This window comes from Bos indicus, chromosome 11 (genome assembly GCF_029378745.1).
Source record: "Bos indicus isolate NIAB-ARS_2022 breed Sahiwal x Tharparkar chromosome 11, NIAB-ARS_B.indTharparkar_mat_pri_1.0, whole genome shotgun sequence".
Lineage (NCBI taxonomy): Eukaryota > Metazoa > Chordata > Mammalia > Artiodactyla > Bovidae > Bos > Bos indicus.
Window position 1 is genome coordinate 26375861 of NC_091770.1, and position 23723 is coordinate 26399583.

At 36.1% G+C, this 23723-nt stretch overlaps 1 protein-coding gene across 3 annotated transcripts in view; it reads left to right on the forward strand.

Moving 5' to 3' along the window:
• Positions 1-23405, forward strand: part of PPM1B (protein phosphatase, Mg2+/Mn2+ dependent 1B) — a 108918-nt gene extending 85513 nt beyond the window's left edge. Inside the window, exons 6-7 of one of the 3 annotated variants that reach the window (XM_070798580.1) lie at positions 7836-7880; positions 8784-8935. In XM_070798580.1, the coding sequence (XP_070654681.1) occupies positions 7836-7880 (45 nt within the window). In that variant the 3' untranslated portion in view covers positions 8784-8935. Of the gene's footprint in view, positions 1-319; positions 2067-7835; positions 7881-8783 lie in introns of those variants that run through there. The other 2 variants (XM_070798579.1, XM_019970079.2) reach the window with 2 other exon arrangements.
• The last annotated feature ends 318 nt before the right edge of the window (positions 23406-23723 follow it).

A 23723-nucleotide genomic window follows, 5' to 3' on the forward strand; every position in this document is an offset into this window, starting at 1 on the left:
GCTTTGGAATCTTTGTATATAGCTGATGTTTTGATCTGTTTTTCCAATGCCAGAATATTTTTAAGTGGTTTGAGAAAGAGGAAGTCATTTGGTGGAAAGGGGAGGAAAAAACCCAACCAGTTTTCTATCTATATTAGATAGATCCATGTGTGTATACACACAGTATACAATACACACAACTCTCTCTGTAAAAGTACCTTTTCAGACAAAGAAAGGAAGGTAACTTGTTCATCTGATTTTGTTTTCTTTTGAAATTCAGTCCAGCCTGGAAGTGGTGTAGGTAAATAGTAATAATATTCTTCCTTTTCTCTTCCTGTAGGGTGCTGGAGATCTAGAAGACCCATGGTAGCCTTATAAACCTTCTAAAATGCTTTTGATTCTGAAAATTGGGGGAAAAAACTTTTAATCACAATTTTCTTCAATACAAGGGAAAAATATTCTTGTGGATTCCCAGCGTTTTGTGATATGAGCAGAAAATCATTAGCATTTCCCATCATTTGTTCATATTTGTGTTTTCCGGTAATTGCCACTTGTAGCATTGCCTGTACTACAGTATTTTTGCCAGCCTCAGACATACTGGTTACATCTGTATTGAACTTTTGACCCTAGAAACCAATGGAGTTATTTCACCACAAATAACGAATATGCCTGAGGTGCATGGGAATATAGTTAGCTGTACTCTGAAGATACATTTTTTTTTTTTAACTAAGGCACACAACATATAAGCATGTAAGAGTAAAGAACTGTATGAGATGTTCCTTTTTTCAGTTCACCAAGTTGGAAGCCTTTTGCAGCTCTGTGGCTTAAAATTTCATTTGAGCAATTTACTATAGGATTTATATTTATTATTAATTGTTATTTAATTTTTTTTCCAATTTTACCTGTATTACCAAACTGGGTTCTCCAATAATGTCCAAATTGTAATGTTGCCTGCTTCAACATAAAGTGTATTTGGCAATAATATTATAAACCCTTACAAATTTTATGCATGTATCTACTACATCCTTCAATTCTCACTAGAAAAATCTCTTGAAACCAAATGGATTAATTTATGGCTATTTATAATTTGCTTTGACATCTCACTGCTGCAAATTTTTTTAAATGATGAAATTTGCCTTTATAATGTAAATTGTGATTTTTGTTTTACATGTGGGTTTCTATAGTTTTAATTTTTCAGCTTTTAAGATACAACAGGTTTTGTGTAATTTGGTATAATTTTTAATTGTTTACGTTATTTTAAAAGCTCAGAATATCACATTGAAATGACTATAAATACATTTAAAATTATCTATTTTAGATCTAAGGAAATATTACAGAGATATTTTCATGGGTTCAGTAACCTTTCATTTTATAACATTGGGCACGGTACGGAGTGGCTGTCACATAAGGTACTTGAAGATTATTAGTTTAATTCTATTTTTACAATAACCTTGAATTCTTGAATTCTTTTGAGTTTTGCATGTATCCAGTTAATGCTGAACGTGAAGAGTGAAATATTTATCTAAAAGGAGCGTGGGGGGAGGAGAAGCAATGAATGTATCCATTTGTACATGGTGTACATGTTGTGGATGCTTTGTAACGTTTTCCTATCTGTTCAGATTGTGTTTCAGCAGGATGTAATTGCCCTTGTGTCTAGTTGAAATGAGTCATCATCTGGTCCTGTGTGAAATGGAATTCATGGTATTTTCTGTAACATTTTCCTGAAGCTGTTTCTGGAGAGCCACACATTTAAATACAGCTTTCTTGATCATTTCGATTTATTGTGCACCTGATTTTTTGGTCTAAAAGGAATTATTGCCACAACATATTTTATTTATTCTTTAGATTTTAGCCTTGTAAGTTAAAGTGCTTTACATGATGATGTTAAAAGCTATTTGTCCCTTGACCGGGTTTGGGGGGGGTTGTTAAAAGATAGGGAATGAAGAATGCAAAATGGTTGTTGTTCAAACTGTCCACTCTGATCCAACCCTGTACTGATAGTACCTTTCCAGTATGATATTGTGATGTTTCATACAATGCAGTGAACATAACCAACTTGTTACCTAAATAAAGACTTGATAAAAACAGTGTGACATATTACTATTTTGTATGCTATTTAAAAATAAAAGTTCAGCTTTGTATGTTATCGTAAACATCTGATATAGTTAGAATATTTGTTATAAAAAATTTCATACAAAACCATGTAGGGGAGTTACAATTAAATCCAAGGAGGTATTAACCAAACTCTGTAGGACAATACTAGTTAACCCCTTATCCACTCCAAAAACATTTTTATACTGATTTAAGAAATCTTTTTCAGGGGACTTTGTGGCCATGGAAATAAAAATTCTGTGTGAGTTAGCAAAAGAAACATCCATATTCAGTATTTACTAATCTAAATTCCATAGTCTAGCTGTTCTCAGCTGTTTTTGTTATCAGGACCCATTTATATATCTAAAAATTCAAGATCCCAAAGGACTTTTTGCTTTTGTGGGTTTTGTGTGTTGTATAGAAGTTAAAACCAAGAAATTTTGCATATTATTTTAATTCATTAAAGATAAAACCATTACCTGTTAAATAGCATGTTCTATTAAAATAATTATTTTCCAAATCTAAACAATTTAATGTGAAAAAAATAGCACTAGTTTTCATTTTTGTAAATCCTTGAATGTTGACTGGATTCTCTTATTTACTTTTGCATTCAATCTGTTGCCGTGTGGCACTGTGTTCGCAGTATATAATGAACTCTGGCCTCACACAAATAAGTATTGGAAAAGAGTATTTTATTTTAATATCTTCAGATCATTATGGATATTCCTCTTTGATACATTATCAGAACATCAGAGCAGGTAGCTTCTTAAAGATTCATTGTAATATGAAATCTGAAACTTTATTGTCAGCTTTGTTCTCTGTTACATTAAAATCCATTTGATCTGTCTTGCATTGTAAATAGTGGATCTTTGACATTTGCATGATTTTATAACATGCCTTGGTCATTTGGAAAATACTGATTCATTAAGTTAATGCAGTTCTTTCTAGAATATTGGCATCTGATTATGGTGTGTTTATAATTTTTTTTAATATAACTGATCTCATCAGAAAAATCTTTTTTAAGTATTAGAAAGCTGTCAAGCTCATGATGATGGATACAGATTTTTCAAAATTTTAATTTTCATTTGAAAGGTGAAATGTTATCATTGGCAACAAATATTGTCAGTTGTTTTCAGTATATAACAGGCTTTCTTCATTTCAGAGAAAATGCTGAATTACCACTGTCTGTCAGTCATTCTTTCAAGTAAAAATGGTGTTCATGTAAAGTGGCCGCTAGTTCAGCACACATGTCTCACACTTGAGCATGCTGTAGAGCCAGCACTTCTCATTTCACCATAATAGGATATTAAAAAGATGTATACTCAAGGGTAGAGGTATAATGAAATTTTTAGGACTTTCTTTGTTAACTGAAATTCCCCACCCCCCGCTTTTTTCCCCTTCTGTGAGTACAAGGAAAATAGTGACTAGCTTGATGCTAGTGTCATGATTCATGCTGAGGTGCCCGCAGCTTTGCCCACCATTTCTCTTGCCCAGTCAGTGCAAATTTTGATACTTTGAGAAAGAATAAATACTAGTTTTTTTTTTTTTTTAAATACTGGCGGGCGGAGACCAGGCCCGCGGCGCCCGCTCCGGTCCTCCACCTCCTCGTCCCGGGCGCCGGGCGGCAGCGACGACCTAAATACTAGTATTATTACGAAAATAGTTTTGATTTCTTGGACTTGCTTGAAAGAGTCTCTGGGATCCCTAGACTTTAAGATTTGCTGCCCTCATCCTGTTGGACAGCTTGACAGTATTCCCAACATTACAGTGCAATAGTAGATGAATCCGAAGACATACAGATTTGATACGAAATTTACTTGGGGGAGAAGATGATGTTTATGTAGTTACCATTACACTGATCCTTAGCAAGATAAACAAAGTGGAATCTTTATATTGTGGCATTTTTTTCTCCCAGAAGTTTCCTGTAATGGGTTTCAACTTGGAAAACTCGTGATGTTTGTATGGCATAGATTTGGATCATTTTAATCTTTTAAGATGACTTCTGTTATAGATTTGTGTTACTTCTTTTGAGAAGGTCTTGGTTCTATATTGAATTTTTAAATTCATATTTTGAATAAAATTATTCACCATGACTGAGATGTCATTTCAGGTTGGCCCAATAAAAACAAGACTTTTCTTGTTTAATGTTGATTAAGTGGATTGTGGTTTTATGCTGAATTTTTGTTGTTAGATTTTTTGATTTTCTCAACATTCAGCAAGGTTGGGGAAACTTACCATGGAGATTGTTTTTTTAAAAGCACACTTGGGAATTTCCCTTGCGGTCCAGTAGTTAGGACTCTGTGCACAGGTTTGATCCCTGATCAGGGAACTAAGATCCTGTGAGCTGCACGGCACTGCCCCTCCTACCCGCCTCCACAAAAAAACCCTCTTGATTTCTGTTATACATTTCTTGTCCAAGTTTGAGGCATGGTACTCATAATATTTACTTAAGATACTTTAAATGTGTTTGGGTAGCCAAAAATGACTGCAACTCTGATTTCTCCCTTAGTCAGGTTTATTTTCAGATGTGTGGGTCTCAGTCAGGTGTTACTTTTCATAGTGCTGTCAGGCAGTTCATGTTGCTTGAATTAAACTGAGTTTTAATTGAGATTAACCTGAAGACATCCATTGAGTTTCTTCTGCTAGCCAAGTATTATCCTTGTCTTGAGTTTAGATTCATTTTAAAATGACATCTCATATTCACATTTCCTCTTCCAAATTGCCTTTATTTGTGCTTTGAAATTAAACTGGTTTGATAAGACAAAGCATTTGATAAAAGATTTTAAACACAGTCTGTTTTGGGTAGCTAAATAGTATTACTGGTAGCATACTGTGGTTTTCATATATTAAGACAATGCACAGTGTGCATAAAATCTGTTAAGATAGTCAAATGCTAATACAGTAATCATTGAGACCAAAATTTTTAAGTTATTTCAGAGTAATCCTGAGAGTTACTTGGTTTTGCAGATCAATTCTTAGGTGCACATTCTAGCAATTTGCATTGTCTTTTTTTTTTTTTTTTTTTTTGGCTTGCCGGCTCTTTGTTTCCTGACCAAGGATTGAATCTGGGCTCAGAGTGGTGAAAGTGCCAAGTCCTAACCACTGGACTGCCTAGGAATTCCCATGCTTTTTCATTTTTTATGCTCAATTGCTGTGTGAGTTTTTTTTTTTTTTTTCTATTCAATATTGGGCATTATTCTGTAAGGCTTAATGAAAATGCTAAGCAAGTGTTTATTTTTGCCCATTATTTTGGTGACTCCAGTACTGTTATGCTATATTATGATCAGAAGTAAAACAGTGTAGCTACTAATATAAAAGTTGCTTTTCAGACAACATCACCACTGATTCCCCTTCTGCTAGCTTTCCTGGCAATGATATCTTCTCTCCCTTATTTCCTGTTTGTTTTATTCTACCTGGCAAACATTTCTATTTTCCACTCAGACATAACTGGTAGCTGTGCTCTTCTAATTCAGGAGCGAGAGGGTGCATGATTTTGGTATTAACGGATTAGTAATTATTTCTTTTACCTCTTAGTATCCACAACCCTAGTGAAGCACACAAGAACCATAACTTATTAAATATAAGTAGAAGAATCAAAGATAGGGGTTTTCTCCCCCTTGACTATGAAATCCCTGCACAATAATGTTGGCAATATTCATCTTTTTAGTGATTAAATCTATACAGCAAAGGTATTTTTTTTTAACCCTATAATATCCACCTGCATTTAAAATACTTGGACATGTATTTGAGGTGAAGAACACCAGTACAATCCAAGAATTACTCTAATATATGGATCTGACTGCTTTCCCTTTCCTGAGTCATTTATGCTTATTTTCAATTGTGCACTCATTATGAAGAGATGGTTTTGCTTCATTTCTAAATCTTGAAGACATGAAGTACACTTTATTTTGACAAAATTCCACAGTAACATGATTTAAAAGACTGTGTCACTTATTTTCATGATGTTTTGCCTATGAATAAGCATAAGTAAATTGATATAGAGCTTATTTAAAAGATTTGTGTTTAATATTTACTATTAAGATTAGTCTTAGATAAGACTGGTTAGTTATTATAGCACTTGGATGCTATTGAACTATACTCCTAAATTGAACATTAGTGGATTTAACTGTTACAGTTTCTTTAGGAACTACAAAGCTTTTCATGAAGAGTTGACATTTTAAAATTATGTGTAGTCAAAAAATAAGAGTCTTAAGAATTTTCATATATGGTTTACACTGTCTCTAAAATGTTACAATTACCAAAGGAAGTTCTGGAGTTCCAAATCTCAACCTCCAGAGCAGTTCTGCTTTTTTCTGTTGTTGAGATTCCATCTAAGATTTCGTTTGAATGAAAGCTCTTTGGAAAATTTGAAAACCATTAGGCTCAGAGAATGTATTGGTGGACTTAGGCAGAGGAAACTAGTAGTATTTGTTTTGCAAGAAAGGAAACTGAAGTGTTTGGCTGAGCTATGAACAGTATTTACAGGTGTTGATTGAGTTATCTACCTGAATATTATCATTGTTGCATTTAGAAGAGGGGAGAGGGGGTGGTGTTGAGCACTGCCCACTACCACCTACCATAAGAGATCAGTCGCCTCATAACTCTTGCCCCACACTGTCTACCCACCATGTTTGGTTAGTTTGGATTTTGCAGGGTGGATTATGGGAGAGGAAAAGGTATTATTCCCAATATCAGGTTTGAATTTATTCACACTATTACCTCTACATTCCCCACCTCTTCCATAAAACAAGCTAACAGTTAAGTAAACTGGTTTATTTTTGCTGAGAGAGATTTAGATTATTTACAACTTTTTACTGTTACAAAACACTAATGCGATAGGCATCCTGGTGTATGTCCCTTGAGTATGTGTACTAGTGTTTCTCTAGTATTTGCCTAGAAATAAAATTACTGGGATTACTGAGTATGCTTATCTTCAAGTTAATATTGTAAATGCCTTATACTCAAGGTGTGCTAACTTCCACTAGAAATCTATGAAAATTCCTGTTCCTCTGTTCCTCCCCATCCTCAGTAACACTCAGTAAGATTGTCAGTCTCTAAATTTGCCAGTCATTTGAACGTGAAATAATAATCTGATTTGCATTTCTAGTTACATGTGATGCAAACATCTTTTCTCTGTGTGTTGGCTATTTGTTGAATGCCCATGACTTTTACCTACTTTTCTTTGGGATTATCTTTTTCTCATTTATTTGTAGTTTTATTTATTTTCTATGTAGTGAGGATACTAGTCCTCTGTTATACTTTGTAAAGTGTTGCTCTCAGTTGTGTCCGACTCTTTGCAGCCCCACTGACTGTAGCCCACTGGGCTTCTCTGTCCGTTGGGTTTTCCAGACGAGAATACATCCTAATTCCTGAAAAGCTACAAACTCAAAAGGCATAGAATTGCACCTCCCCCACCTTACAGCATACTACCCTGTGTCTGCTTTTTCTTAGTGTTTTTTTGTTTCTATGCCAGCTTTTCCTATAGGCAGAACAAAGGTTTTTAATCACTGTGATTGGAGAGAGACAAGAGAGAGCTAAGATGGTCTGATCTGAAGAGTACTGGATAGTTCTCCTTGGTCAAAAATAATTCTTTTATTTTCCGTATATTGTTTTAAGAATATAGTGGGGTTTATTTTTTTTTTTGTTTTACTTTAAAAAATATATGAAGTAAAATTTAAGTGAAAAGATGTTCAATTTGAGTTTTGAGAAGTTTCTTGGTTTTTTTAAGTTTCAATAGTTTAGAACGTTATCATTTTCTTCAACAGTTTGAACCTTCAATTGTATACTTAGACAGTCTTTTCACATTCTGAGTAAGTATTTACATGTATTTTCTTTTACAAATTTGGCCTTTTTATTATAAATTTGTAATATAAATGGAACTATTTATAGAGTATTACTCCACTCCTAAAATCTAATGTAATATTTTCCATTATTCCCTCACAGTAGCTGATACATAAAGTTTTTGTTTATTTGAAAGTGCCCTTTTACTATATATTCTTGTGAAAATGAAGTCGCTCAGTCGTGTCCGACTCTTTGTGACCCCATGGACTGTAGCCTATCAGGCTCCTCCGACCATGGGATTTTCCAGGCAAGAGTGTTGGATTGGATTGCCATTTCCTTCTCCAGGGGATATTCCCGATCCAGGAATCAAACCCGGGTCTCTCCCGCATTGAAGGCAGACGCTTTACCGTCTGAGCCACCAGATATATTCTTGTATATACTTGTATTTTTATGAACATTCTATTTCATTGCTTTGTATTGTATACCAGTGTGTCATCTGAGTTATCATTGTTTTATTTTTTTTAGTCTGATAGGGAGAGTGCTCCCTTCTTAATTTACTTAAATAAAAATTGAACGTTTATTCTTCCAGATGACCTTTTTAATAATTTGGCCAAGATTTCACTGCCAAATAAAAATCCTGTAATTTTGAGTTGTTATGTGGTAGATTAATTTGGGGGTTTCTAGCAGAGATGAGTTCCATTCCAGAATTAGTGCTACATCTTTTTACATAGATATTTCTTAGTGCCCCAGTAAAATTTTTATCTTTTTCTTCATATGTTCTATACACTTACTAAGTTAATTCCGTATTTTATATTTCTTACTGTATTGTGAATGAACCGTTTTCTTCCAATTTATTTTTAATTTGTACCTTCTTAGACAACTGATTTTTAATCACTTACAAAAACCATTTCAATTTCTATCATTTCCACCAGATGGCAGTCTTGGGCACGTCCACTTGTAAACCCGCTGAGAACTCTGGTGACAAGAAAGGCAGTGGCTGGCAGACTTTACAAGCCCTTAAAAGTACAAGAACAAAAATGTTTTTCGTAACCTGAAAGAAAAACGAACCCAACATTATGTAATTATAGTATTTATACTGCTATTAACCTGTAATCTTAGAGCCCGTTAATGAAGGCAGAGAACTGTCACTGTAGCTTTCAAAATCATATTTTTCTCTGTCCTTGTGATAAATACCTGTGGCTTCTTGGCAGTACTTTTGCTTTTATTCCGGAGACTTCCATGGTTAAAGGCAGGCTATATTTAATAAATATCATTATTGTTTCCCCTCTCCTAAAAGCACCATTTAAATCAGAAGTTACTGGATTTCTAAATGTTTATGTAAGAGCATCTTGTGACTCTTTTATGATGCCCAGAACTCATTTGACATATGAGGTACAGAGTTAATAGCTAATGCAAAAGAAAGTAGGTTTGTAACTGGCTTGTTCTACATGCATACACATCTTAATAAATCCCTTAAATTAGACGCTTTTTAGCTTAATTTTGGTGACTTCAGAGACTTATGTTTAGGAATATAGAAAGGAGTGAATGTCTTGATCAGACAAGGAATTGGCTCAAGTGCTTTCTCATAGATGCTTTTCCCAGTGGCCCAAAGAGAGCACCTTTGGACAGCAGTACCTCGCCTAGGTAAGCTCCCCTTTGTACCTTCATTACAGTTCCATTTGCTACTTTACTTTTATGTAATCAGAGAGTAGTAAGTGACTGGACAGTAACTGTACATTCCCTTTCCGAGAGATTTTATCTCTGCTCTGAGATTGAAAGGTGCAAAAAAAGTATTACAAGAGTGAAAAGAGCAGGTTTGGTACAATGGTATGCCAAGGTTAATTCTTGCTTTTCCAAGAAAATTGATATAAATATCCTAGGAGGTGATATAGAAAAATTGCTGACAGATGGTAAATAATTTCTTTAGGGAAAATCGTGGAAAAGTTTCCTTTCTCAGTCCCTGATGATTCTAGGATGTAGTTACGTGAAATAGCAAATTTCTTTCATGTAGTACATGCATTTATTCATATTTTGTGTGATCTCTGAGAATGAATGTTGAAATGGACTTCAGGGAATCCTGTGCAGTAGTTATGCCTGGAGGTTTTGTGTAGTGTAGTGTAAAACATACCTTTAATTAATTTTAAGACAAAATTGAACTTGGTTAGTTCGTACCACACATTTCCAAATGGTTTTGAGTAACCTAAATTATACAAATAGATCCATAAGTTAAATAAACCTGAAAGATTGGCTATGTAAAATTATTCTTGACAGCCAATGTTTGTTTATGTAATATTTTTTAAGGCTTTTTCAGGATGGGACACACATGAATCTGGCAGTTAAGAATGTGTAATAGAGTACACACTATTACAGTGTATTAGTGTATATAGTGCACTTGTCAAATGCCTTTCACCGTCAAAAGTTTGCATGTCAATGCTGATTAACAACTTGGGGAAATTTCACATCAGCGAGCAACCCACAAACACTGTCTGTCAGTTTGAGAGAGAAATACACCCATAAAGCAAACTGAATGATTTGTAATTTCATATCGTCAAACATTTTAACACAGTAGTCCTGAAGACTTGTCATCTGTGTGTTCTTCAAAGAGTAATTTTATAACGGGACAGATCTTTAAATATGTTTTTATGAGGTCTCCAAGTTGATTCCCTATGTACCAGATAGGCCTTTAGAAGCTCTGATTGGGTTCTCCAGGGGCCAGAATCTACTTCCATTTGAGGGCAGCTCTGCCTCTCCTGGTTGGTTCTTCCTGTCATTTGTCTCATGAACCCCTTGGGGCCAAACATTTAAGCACAGCTCTTACAGTGACTCGCAGTATCTTTTCTAATTCTGTTAACTTCCCTGATAGATTGTGGCTTCAGTTGTCTCTACCATCCAAACTTCAGTTTTCCAAAGGCTCTAGTTTTCTTTTTTGCTTAAAGTATACAACCCAGAACAGAACCAATATAGGTAGCAGAACATGGTCCTTTGTTCTAGTTACTGCTCTTTTGTTCTTCGATTTAACACTCAATGAACTAGCTTTTCTGACATCCACATGAAAATGAGTCTTTGAGGTTAATTATGTTTACTACTGTTAATAGTCTTTCCCCATCCTGTACTTGTGCAGTTGGTGTTTTGTTCAACCTGCTTTGCAGGACCTTCATTTTTTCTAAGTTTTCTTGTGTTAGATTTATTAACCTTTTGAAATGTTTTGGGAATCATCTAAGATATATATACTATATTACTCTTTTCCATCACCCCAAAGTTTGAAACTTGAACATTCAATATTGAATGAAACAAGTCTGAGGACAATGACCTAAGAAACTTCTCTTTGATATGATATAAATTGACCAATGTTTTAAGCAGCATCCATTAGGTAAAAAATTTAGCAATTTACTGATTCATCTATCAGCCTGTTTCTCTCCAGGTTTGTCTGTGAGAGCATCATGGATCTTATATTCCTTGCTGAAGTCCTGCATTTCTCAAATGTTAGTCAAGTAACTGCCCTCCAAAGTTCATGAAGTACCTGCTGATACTTGGTGAACAATGTTCTCTTGCCAAAAGGCTTAAGAAACATCATTGTAAGTAAGGTTTTATTCTAGGGCCTTTCCTGGGATCAGTGTCAAGTTGTTGCCATCTTTTACCTCTTATAAAAATCGGAAAGATTGTCACGCTTTCTAATATAAGGCCAGTACCCCCTTTCCCACTTTTATATAACTACAGTGGGTCACCTAGAAATATTCTTAGGTTTCCAGGATCATTTTCTTGTTTTCCATTAGCATAAAATAGGAAATCAGTTTCTTACTGGCCTTATCACTTCTGTATAATTCAATTTATTTGGTGTTTTCACTTTGACCCTATTCCCATAGGCCCAAGCAAATTTATTTATTTTTGCTTATAGTGTTCCTTGCATCATTTATATGTTTTTGAAACTCTGAACTTGTTACATTTTTTCCTGTGTAAACTGGTGGTTCTTGTTTTGTTGTTGTTTTATATTGCTTTTAGTTACGTCTCCCTTTTTATTCTGTATATATATGATTCATCAATTTAAAAAGTATTTTAAAAGTAACCTTTATGCATCTAAAAAAAAATCAAAATTACAACCTGGCCTGAGGCCAGCTGCAGCATGTGAACTGAACAGAACAGGCCACATCCAGAAGATGCTCTTCACATCACAGACACTGGGGCCTTACCTACACAGCTTCGCAGCAAGGGGAAGGAAGGTGTTCTTACCAGTAAAGTCAGTATGGTTATAGTACAGCAAATATCTATCAGGTGACTTGAGAAAAGGAGTCCTTTATAAAGAGCTTTTTAAAAATTTATCAAAGATGCCACATGGGCCAGTAGTAACCCTGGAGCTTTATATTCTAGGAAATGATGTAACTTCTCTCTTCATATTCTTCCCTGTTTTATATCTTTGTTCCCTTAAAACATGGGGAAAGGTAGCACTGTAAGAGTGTGGCAGAGGAACTGACCAGCGTATAGGTAATTGCAAAAGACCAGCTTTGGCTTTCTAACCTTGAGTTCAAGAGCCTCTCTAGGATAACATCTTGGGTGCCCTTCTGTCTCTTGTTCTTGACTTTCTCGATTACCAGGGCTTCAAAAATAGCAAGTAAGAAATAACAGGAAAAAAATGCCCCAGGTGTAGACAGCCTTATATATTTCTACAGATATATGAGTTACATATATTGTATGTATAGATAGTATGTTTCTTGGCACCCATTTCTGTACACATGCTCTATACTTCAATAAAAATTTATTCCAAAAAAATCTTGGCTGGTGCAGTAAACTTCCTATGTATTTATTTTTATTCATATGAAGGTTTTATCTATTAATGGAACACATGAAAATATTGAGTAGATGCGGTGGGTATGCTTTAGATAGTATGAACTGAAATATAGACTCTGTGTTTTGTGATAAACTCAGGGAGATGGAAAGCAGAGGGGAACCTTCAAAAGATAGCATTTGAATCTCAGGGTAAGCTAAACTAATATAACAAACAGAACCAAACCTGTAATGGTTCAAAAAATAGATTATTTCTTGCTCATGTATTACCAGGTTGAGTGTTCCAGGTGAGGGTGCTTCTTTCTTCTATGTAGTGATTCAAGTCTGAGATTTTTAATCTTGTGGCTGTATCATCACCCAGGGCCTTGTTATCTGTGTCCAACCAGCAGAAGTAGACCGTGAGCAAGGAAAAGGCACCCCTGCTTCTTAATTTTTGTCTCCTTAAATTTAAAGGGCATTGAAATTTTATATATAAAGCATTATTTTCCAGACACAGTGGAATTAATGTAAACAACAGAAAGATAACAATACACTTAAATAATTCATATGCCAAAGAAATCATAAGAGAAATTAGAAAATATCTTGGCTAGAATGAAAATAAAAATCATAACAGAAATTGTGGGCTACAGCTAAGGCAGTATTCAGAGGGAAATGTATAGATTTAAACACATATATTAGAATGTAGAGTCTCAGTTAACTTTCCAACTTAAGTAAATACAAGTGCAAGAAAAGAAGAATAAGAACAGAAGTCAGTGAAATAGAAAACAAAAAAAGCAAATCAGAAGTTGACTCTTTGTAAATATCAAAGAAGTTGATTAAACTTATAACCAGGCTGATCAGGTAAAAAACAAATTATCAGTGTTTGAAATAAAAGGGGAGATACCAGCATGAATCCTACAGACATTTAAAAAGGAGTATTATGAAATGATTTATGCCAATGAAATTAATACCTTAGAGGAAACACTTGAAAATGAATGTAATTCCATGCTGGGAGTAAAATAGAAAAACCATATCATTACATTCAGAAAAAGCATTTGACGAAATTCAAGACCTATTCCTAGTAGAAGTTCTCAGCAACCTACAAATAAAAGGGAATTTGCTCAGCCTGATAAAGAGTAACTAATACCATATTTAACAGTAAAAAACTGAATACTTTCCCTCTAATGCACCAAATAAGGCAAGAATGTCTGATCTAAACACTTATATTCAATACTGTTTGGAGGTTTTAGCCAGTGCAACAGAACAACAAAGAAAAACAAATTGGAAAGATACATATAACTGTCTTTGTGTAAGTAGAAGATGATAAACTATAAGATGCTGCTGCTGCTAAGTCACTTCAGTCATGTCCAACTCTGTGCGACCCCATAGACGGCAGCCTACCAGGCTCCCCCATCCCTGGGATTCTCTAGGCAAGAATACTGGAGTGGGATGCCATTGCCTCCTCCAATGCATGAAAGTGAAAGTGAAGTCGCTCAGTCGTGCCCGACTCTTAGCGACCCCATGGACTGCAGCCTACCAGGCTCCTCCGTCCATGGGATTTCCCAGGCAAGAGTACTGGAGTGGGGTGCCATTGCCTTCTCCAACTCAAATAAGCTTAGCAAGGTCGTCAACAGGATGCAATGTCAATGTACCAAAATATTTTTATATACCAGGAACAAACGAAATTAAAAAATAACACCATAGCATCAAAGACCATGAGATAAATTTTGTGAAGTATGTGTAAGACCTGAACATGGAAAACAAACCATTCTGAGAGAAAGAAAACCTAAATAAATGGAGAGAGAGACCACGTTCTTGGATGAAAGGTTTAATGCACTGGTGGTTTAGTAACTCAGTCATGTCTGACTCTGTGACCTATGGATTGTAGCCCACCAGGCTCCTCTGTCCATGGGATTCTCCATTCAAGAATACTGGAGTTTGTTGCCATGCCCTTTTCCAGAGGACCTTCCTGACCCAGGGATCGAACCTGGGTCTGATGCATTGGCAGGTGTATTCTTTACCACTGATCCACCTGGGTAGCCCTTAATATGATTAACATGTCAAAATTAAACTGACCTAGATTAAGTGAAACCCTAATCAAAGTACTTAGCAGCCATTTGGGGTAGAAATTAACAAGGTGAGTCTAAAATTCATATATAAATGCAATTGGACCTTAAATAGTCAAAACAGCTTTGATAAAAAGATTATATTGGAGGATATATGCCTGATTGCAAGAATTACTATAAAGTTACCATAGTTAATATGCTTTTGGTATCAAGGTGTATTCATAATCTGCTGGAAACAATGGAAACAGTGACAGACTTTATTTTCTTGGGCTCCAAAAATTCCTGGGCTCCAAAATGACTGCAGATGGTGACTGCAGCCATGAAATTAAAAGTTGCTTACTCCTTGGAGGAAAAGTTATGACCAACCTAGACAGCATATTAAAAAGCAGAGACATTTCTTTGCCCACAAAGGTCGGTATAGTCAAAGCTATGGTTTTTCCAGTAGTCTTGTATGGATGTCAGAGTTAGACTAAAAGCTGAGCACCAAAGAATTGGTGCTTTTGAGCTGTGGTGTTGGAGAAGACTCTTGAGAGTCCCATGGACAGAAAGGAGATCCAACCAGTCAATCCTAAAGGAAATCAGTCCTGGATATTCATTGGAAGGACTGTTGCTGAAACTGAAACTCCAATACTTTCGCCACCTCATGTGAAGAATTGACTCATTTGAAAAGACCCTGACGCTGGGCAAGATTGAAGTCAGGAGGAGAAGGGGACGACAGAGGATGGTTGGATGTCATCACTGACTTGATGCACATGAGTTTGAGCAAGTTCCAGGAGTTGGGTGATGGACAGGGAAGGCTGACGTATTGCAGTCCCTGGGGCGGCAGAATTGGACAGGACTGAGCAACTGAACTGGACACAATAAAGAATCCAAAAATAGACTGTGTGATTATGTAACACCTATATGGTAACTTAATTTTTCACAAAACTGACAGTAATTTGATGGGAAAAAGGAAAGTCACTTCCACAAATAATTCTGGAACAAACATAACCGTATATATATATTTTTTAATCAACCTTTATTCCTCTGTGTCACACAAAAATTAACTTGAAACACAGACTTAACTGTAAGAACTAAAACAAATTTCTAGACCAAGACACTGAAGGAAAATTGGGTTCAGCAAAGCTCAGATTAGAATAACATCTGCACTTCCAGAGAGAGACACTGTTGAAAATGGAAAGATAAGCCTTAGACAAAACACATCTTGCCTAAGGATTGCTGTTTATAATAGACCACTTTTAAAAATAGGTTAAAATGTTGAAAAACTAAATAAGGGTTTTATCAAGGAAAACATATGAATAACAAGCACCAGTGATCCAAGTTGTTATTAGTCATTCAGGAAGTGCAAATGGTAATACCACCACAACACAGTAGAATGAAGTCGCTCAGTCGTGTCCGACTCTGCGACCCCGTGGACTGTAGCCTACCAGGCTTCTCCCTCCTTGAGATTCTCCAGGCAAGAATACTGGAGTGGGTTGCCATTTCCTTCTCCAGTTATTACTCATTCAGGAAGTGCAAATGGTAATACCACCACAACTCAGTAGAATGACTGTAATTAAAAAGATGGGAATTGCCAATAGCGATAATGGGGAGCAAATGGAACACACGCATTGCTCATGGAAAGGTTAAGGTCCAAGGACCTCAGATGACAGTTTGGCAATTTCTCATAAACTTAAATATTATACTAACCTTGTGACTCAGCAATTCCACTCCTAAGTATATACCCAAGAGAAATGAAAACATATCCACACAGAAAACTACATAAATGTTCATAAGCTGTATTATAGTCCAAAATTGAAAACACCTCAGAAGTTCAGCTGGTAAAAGGATAAACCACATCCATACAATGAATGCTAATTAGCAATAAGAGGAACAAATTACTAATTCAAGCAACAACAGGAGTGAAGCTCAAAAGCATTATGCTAATTGAAAGAAGACACAAAAGACTGATTTCATTTATCTGCAGTTTGTGAAAAGGCAAAATTTAGAGACAGCAGATTGATTGTTGCCAGGGGCTAAGGGGAGTAATGGAACTTTGGGGAGTAATGGAGCTGTTCGGTATCATGATTGTGGTGGTGATTACATAACTACATAACTGTGTACATTTGTTAGAACTCATCCAATCATACACCTGAAAGTGGTAAGTATGCATTTTATATCTCATTCATCTGGCTAAAAGAAAAAAGTAATAATAAAAAGAATCAAAATGTGTTAAGGTAAGTTTGGGTTTATGGGTATTCACAATGTGTTAATGTAAGTTTGGGTTTACGGGTATTCTTTCAAATCTGTTTTGCATTTAATAATTTTAATTTTTACATATTTCCAAAGACATGAACTTGAGATAAAATTCACAAGAGAAGAGTAGTCCAAATTTTGTGCCCTGAGTTACTTTTCACATGGGCTCCTCTATGTGACCTGCTTAGGGTAAATAGCACCAGGGATTTACCATTTATGTATTTATTTAATATCTGTATATATGTATGAATTTATTGTTTGTTTAGTTACTTGATGGTTTTCTTGAGCAACTGCTGGGCTGATGGGGTTGGATGATCAGGAAGCTTTGCTAAGTAATCTATTTAAAGGGACTGAATTACATGACATGGATATAAATTGATCAAGTCCACTTTGTTATATAATCCCATTTGCTACCCTCTCCCACCTGCCGAAAATCAGGAAGACTTACTAATAAAACATAACTTTAAAATTTTGTAAGAGTAAGTAAAATTTTTATTGAAATCCAGCTCTAGAAGATGGCCATAGTTGTTTTCCTCAAAAGCCACAGTTTAGTAACCTTTTAGAACTGTCTCTTTTGCATGGCATCCTCACTAATACGATACTCCTCAAACCAAAACCAATTTCATTTACTACATATAAAGAGCAATTACTCCATAATTACTCCATTTTAAGTATGACTTTCACTTTGATGTTTCCTCAAGCTTAGGAAAATGGAATTCTACTTTTTAAAGTAAGACTATTGCCTGTCTGGCAAAAAGGTATATAGGCTTAGGCTGGCATCCCTGAGACTTTTGGAGTGATACCTTTTAAAAATAAAAACCCTTTAACATCTTTAGTTGTTATTCTTTATTCTGTAGGTCCAGGGTTGGCAAACTGTCTATAAAGGGCCAGAGAGTAAATATTTTAGGCTTTGAGGACCAAATAGTCTCCATCTCTCAATTCTTCTGTTTTGGCAAGGCACCACAGATAACAAGTGCTGATGGATGTATTCAAATAAAACTTCATTTATAAAAACATATATAGTTCTGGATTTGACCTGGGACAAAGTTTGCTGACCTTCATTGGAGATCATAAACACCCCGCCAAAGCAAATCTATTTGTTTTGACAAACCAGTCACAGACTCAAATAAACTTAGGTGCTTCAGTGAAAAGAAATAATAATTATAGCAGTGGAGTTCAGGACATGGTACCCCAAAATATGGTGCCTTGATATATTGAACGTTTAAAGCTGAAGGAACTTGAGAAATGGCATGTGCAGGAAGGATACTCTGAACTTCTCTGAAGCAGGTCATAAAAAAATCTTGTGAGAGATTTATGCCCTCTCTATGCCAGGAGGAAAGGAACATCTCTGTCTGAAAACAACGGGACATGGAGAAGACTCCAAATATTAGCTTTGCTAAGTTTCTCCAGATTCCTACGCTTACCTCATACCCTTTGTTCTATTATATCTTTCCACCCTGCATCAAGCTTAGTGTAAAAACACACGGGCTTAACTTTCTTTAAGTTTTCATTTCCTTACTAAGTCTCTTGTGACACATAAAGCCTATGTTCAATGAATTTGTATGCTTTTTTTCATGTTCCTTTGTGTTTTGTTACAGGGGTCTCAGTCAAGAACTTAAAAGGATAGAGGGGAAAGATATTTTTCTTCCCCTATAGAAAATAACAGGAATAAAGTGTTCATTAGGGAGGCTCCACATCAGAAAGTCGAGGTATGCATGTTCTGCAACTCTGTGTGATTAACTGTGTACAAAAATGTATAATATCTAGAAAATATGAAGATACTTGTCCGAGCTAGCTTACAAAATACTTCATGAATGTGATTATGACTTTGCTTGGTAAAGTTACAAATGTAGATTTCAGAGGGTAGGTTTTACTTTTATTTTTGTTCCCCTTTCTATGTATAAGATTATGTTTTTTATATATTTAGCCAGTAACCAAAGATGACCACTCTTCTTGCTAAAACAGTGCAACAAAGGAAATTCACGCCTGTTGAAGATGTAGTTCCACAATTTTTCACTCTTGTTTGTAAGGAGTAGATAAGGACCTGACTAACATTGATGACTATAACCTAACACTTTGTGTTGCTCCCTGTATTTAGATCATTTCCCCCAGTTTAAAGCAGAGTTACTGATGAAGGATTAACAGATGATCAATTATGATTCAAGTAGAAATACTATAATTATGCAGAACTTGGAAGAACTAGAAGTCCTGGTCCTCATGGTCTTATCATTCAAATTAAAAATATTTTTGAACAGAAAAGAAATAGAAACAAGGATGTGATGGTTTATATTATTATAAAGCTCTGCTTTATAAAGCACAACCTCTGCTGCTTCTAGTCAGTGTTTACTATGAAAGAGAACTATTATTAATTTTTGTATTAATACTTTTGAATATTTAGAATATTTATGTTTAGTGAGATAACTTTCCAGTTGCCTCTTGGAATAACTGAGGATAGAGAAATTATCTCTAAGCAGGTCGTTCTTGTGAAGAATAAGAAGTTCCTTTCATTTCTGTAAATGTAGTGAGTAGACCCCATTGACCTAATACTTAATAGTAATGGTTATTATTATAATGTTAACAATAGCAACTTTTATCAGTGACATAGGCCTCACTCTGCAAATCTCTTTGCTGAGAAGAAAGCTGACCAGCCTTTGTAAAGCAAGCCTGTTATCACTGGTAGGTAGTTTGTATATGCTATTTAATTAAATTTAAAACTTTAATTGAGTTTTATTTGTATTTAAAATAAATTTTACAATTTAAATGTATTTTATTTATAACAACACTATGAAGCAAGTGTAACAGATGAAACAGCTGAGATCCATTCAAAGAGGCTGAATGCACTTACCCAAGACCATGAAGCTTAGAGTGGCTGCTGTCCCTTAGGCAGGGCTTGAGTCTCCTGGTTTGCCACCATTCACCATCCCCTCACTTTATTTTTTTTAATTGAAGTGTTAATTAGTGCTGAAAAGCAAAGTGATTCAGTTATATATATTTTTTTCTTTTGATATTCCATTACGGTTTATCATAGGATATTAAATATAGCTCTCTGTGCTATACGGTAGTAGCATGCCCACCTTCCTGTTGAGCCCCACCCTGCCTCCTCCACTCATTAATGTGCACCATCACAACCTCAAGCACTTGTGGTCCAGGTACCACAGCACTGGCATTATCTGGGAGGTGGTTAGAAATGCAGAATCTCAGGCTTCACCAAAAATCTAACGAATCAGAATCTACATTTTAACAAGATCTCCGGGAGATTTGTATGCAGATTAAAGTTTGAGAAGGCTTGCTGGAGGGGATCTCCAAGGTCCTCCCCCTCCACACTCACAAGATTCTGAATGTTGACCATGGGCCAAACCCTGAACTTTTCACTTTGTTAATAGGTACAGCTCTCCTTTTTAGGTGGGAAATCCAAATAAAATCCTATATTAAAGTAACTGCCCTTATAAGGATGGATATACAAATGAATAACACAGTCAGGAATTCTGCAAGGGCTAGATGAGTGTCCATGGGAGTGGCGGAAGGCGGATGAAGCAGGGCCTGTAAGAGAGGTGGGAACAAATGTCCTGAACAGGTGTCCCTAGTTGACAATGAGGAGAAGACAGTGAGCGTGGCTGATGGGACTAGAGAGCTTGGTTTGGGGATACTAAGACAGAATTAAGTTTAAAAATGTAATAAGTGTGTAGACTGTAGCTTGGACCTCTAGGCTGAGATATTTGGAGTTGATTCTCTTTATAATGAGCAAACATTGATAGCTTTCAAGTTGCCATTTGAGAGTTTTGAGAAAATTAATGGTCTGACAGATTGTGTAGTATGAGTGGGCTTCACTTTAAAAGATATATTCACAGTGGTTTTATGTACATGGCTTGATGTGGGTGAAGCACTTTCCCAAAAGTATGACATGTTTAGTGTTTTTTCTGCCTATATTGGCACTTATTCCTCTGATACATGTTCACAGAGACCCCAACCCAGCACCCAAACCATTCTGAATGTTTCTGGGCTTTGAGGCAAGCCTTGCTGAGAGTGTGTCCATTAAAGGTCAGGGAATCATAAAGCCTCCCCCAGGAATACTGGGTCTGACCTGGGAATTGAAGAATTCGCTTAACATCCAAGGACCACATTTCCGTGGCAGTAGATTACAGAAAATGACGTTTGTGTCCCAATGAAGTTCAAACTCGCAGTGTTCTCAGAAGACTGTAGCATTTTAAAAGTAGCATGTGAGTCACACTCTTTGAATTTACAGTGAGACTATTCGTGGCAGTACAATGTCTATCAATGCTGATAGTTACAAGTTTTCCAGAACAGCTCAGTGTATCTGTATTTGACATACTGGTCACAGGGTAGGTAAGTTGGCATTTAGCTGTTGGGTGCTCTTTTTCAATAGAACTTTGTTAAAGGCCAGATATTATATATTACTGTTTCTTTTATGATTCTGGACTGTTTTGGAAAACAAAGTCTTCAAGCAGTAAAGAATTGAGACATTCCAAGTTTAAAACACTTTATAAATCAGCCCATTACACTGTGAAGTAAATTACATTGCTGGCCAGTGATGTCACGGAAGGACCTAATTATGCTTGTTTGTGTGTGTTGTTTTATTTTGTAACATTTGGCCACCAAGAAGGCACAGTGGTGAAGTGTGACTAACTGTGGCTATGGGGACTTCCCTTGTGGTCCAGTGGTTAAGAATCTTTCAATGCAGGGGATGCAGTTTCAATCCCTGTTCAGGGAACTAAGATCCCACATGCCACAGAGTGACTAAGCTTGCATGCCGCATCAAAGATCCCATGTGCCTCAGCTGAGACCTGATGCAGCCGAAGAAATAAATACATATTTTAAAACAAAAGCAGTGACTTCTGGGTTGACAACAGCCACAGAAATCGCCAAGCTGTGAGTATCACAAACTTGGGTCTGAGACACGGAAACACCTGCCTCTCATCAGGCGGACATAGCCAAGTTAGGGCTGCACCTGGTGCTGTAAGTGCCTGTTGGAAATACAAATCAAAGTGCTGTTACAACTCAACAAAAAAATCACATAACCTAATTGTTAAAATGAGCAAAAGACTTGAATAGACATTCCTCCAAAGATGTACATGGTCAACAAGTACATAAAAGATGCTCATGTCACTCATCATCAGGGAAATGCAGACCCAAACCACAGTGATGTGCGACCTCACACTCATCAGGATGGCCACTTTAAAATAATAAAATACAGAAAATAATCAGTGTTGGCGAGCATATGGAAAAACTGGAACCCATTGGAACGCTTGTGCACTGTTGGTGGGAATGTAAAATGGTAAAACCGCTAGGGAAAACAGTAAGGTGGTTCCTCAAGAGATTAAAAATTGAACTACCATATAATCCCACTTGTGGGTGTATATCCGCAAGAATTAAAAGCAGGGTCTTGAAGATACTTTTGCACAACCACGTTCATGGCATCATTATTCACAATATCTGAAGGATGGAAGCAACCCAGATGTCTGACAGATGAATGAATAAACAAATGTGGTATATACATACAGTGGAATAACATTTAGTCTTAAAAAGGAATGAAGTTCTTTCACATGCTACACCATGGATGAACCTTGAGGACATTATGCTAAATGAGGTCACAAAAAGTCAAAGATTGTATGATTTTTATCTAAAATAGTCAAATTCATGGAAACAAAGTAGAGTGGCAGTTACTGAGGTCTCGTGGTAAGGAGAAAAATCTGGTTTAATGGGTATCAAGTTTCACATTTGCAAGATGAAAAAGTTCTAGTGGTCGGTGCCACACCAGAATGAATATACTTGACTCTAGAGAACTGTACACTTAAAAATAGTTAATATGGTATCTTATGTGTATTTTTAACTGCAATTTAAAAAAGTATTGTGAAGGTGTGTGTGTTAGAGTAATTGCACTAAAGGTCCAAATAATGGCTTCCCTGTATATCCTTTACTCCGTAACTTCTCACATGGACTCTGGCCTTTGTACATCAAGTATAGTCAAAAAGATGCTATATGACTTCTAAGGCTTGGTCACAATAAGGATACAGTTTCTGCCTTGCTTTGTTTATTCATTTGGGGCACTCACATTTGGGACCAAGCTGGAATGCTATGAGGAAGCCCAAAGTAGCCAGTGTGGAGAGATGCCATGGAAAGATCCCTGTGGAGAGAACTGAGACCCTCTAGTTAACCCCTTAGCCAGCGTCTACTGCACCAGAAAGATACAAGGGTGGCAAAAAAAGACTGAAGAGACACTCAGCAAAACTAGTCAAAAGAAATGTGCAAATTCACTGCAATAAAATACCACTACCTACAAAAACGAGAATCACAAAAATTAAAGACTGAACATAGCAAGTGCTGGGAAAGATGTGAAAGAACTAGAGCCTCAAACGCTGCTGAAGGTAATGGAGATGGTATAAGCACTTTCTGAAATAGTTTGGCAGTTTTTTAAAAGGTTAAACATATACAGTGTACACCTTCCATATGCTCCATCTGTCTGTACCCAAGAGAAAAGAAAACTATATCCTTACAAAGACTTGTGCATGATTGTTCACAACAGTTTTATTTATAATAGTAAAAAAGGGGGAAACCCCCAAATGTTCAGTTATCAACATATATTGTATATTCATAATGGAATACTACTCCATGATAAAAGAATTAACTAAAAAATGGGATACCACTGTTCTCAGAATGGCTTATGTCCAAAACACTGACTACTATAAATATTAGCAAACATGTGTATCAAGAAGGAACTCTTATTAATTGCTGGTGGGAATGCAAAATGACACAGTCACTTTGGAAGACAGTCTGGCAGTTTCTTGCAAAACAGAG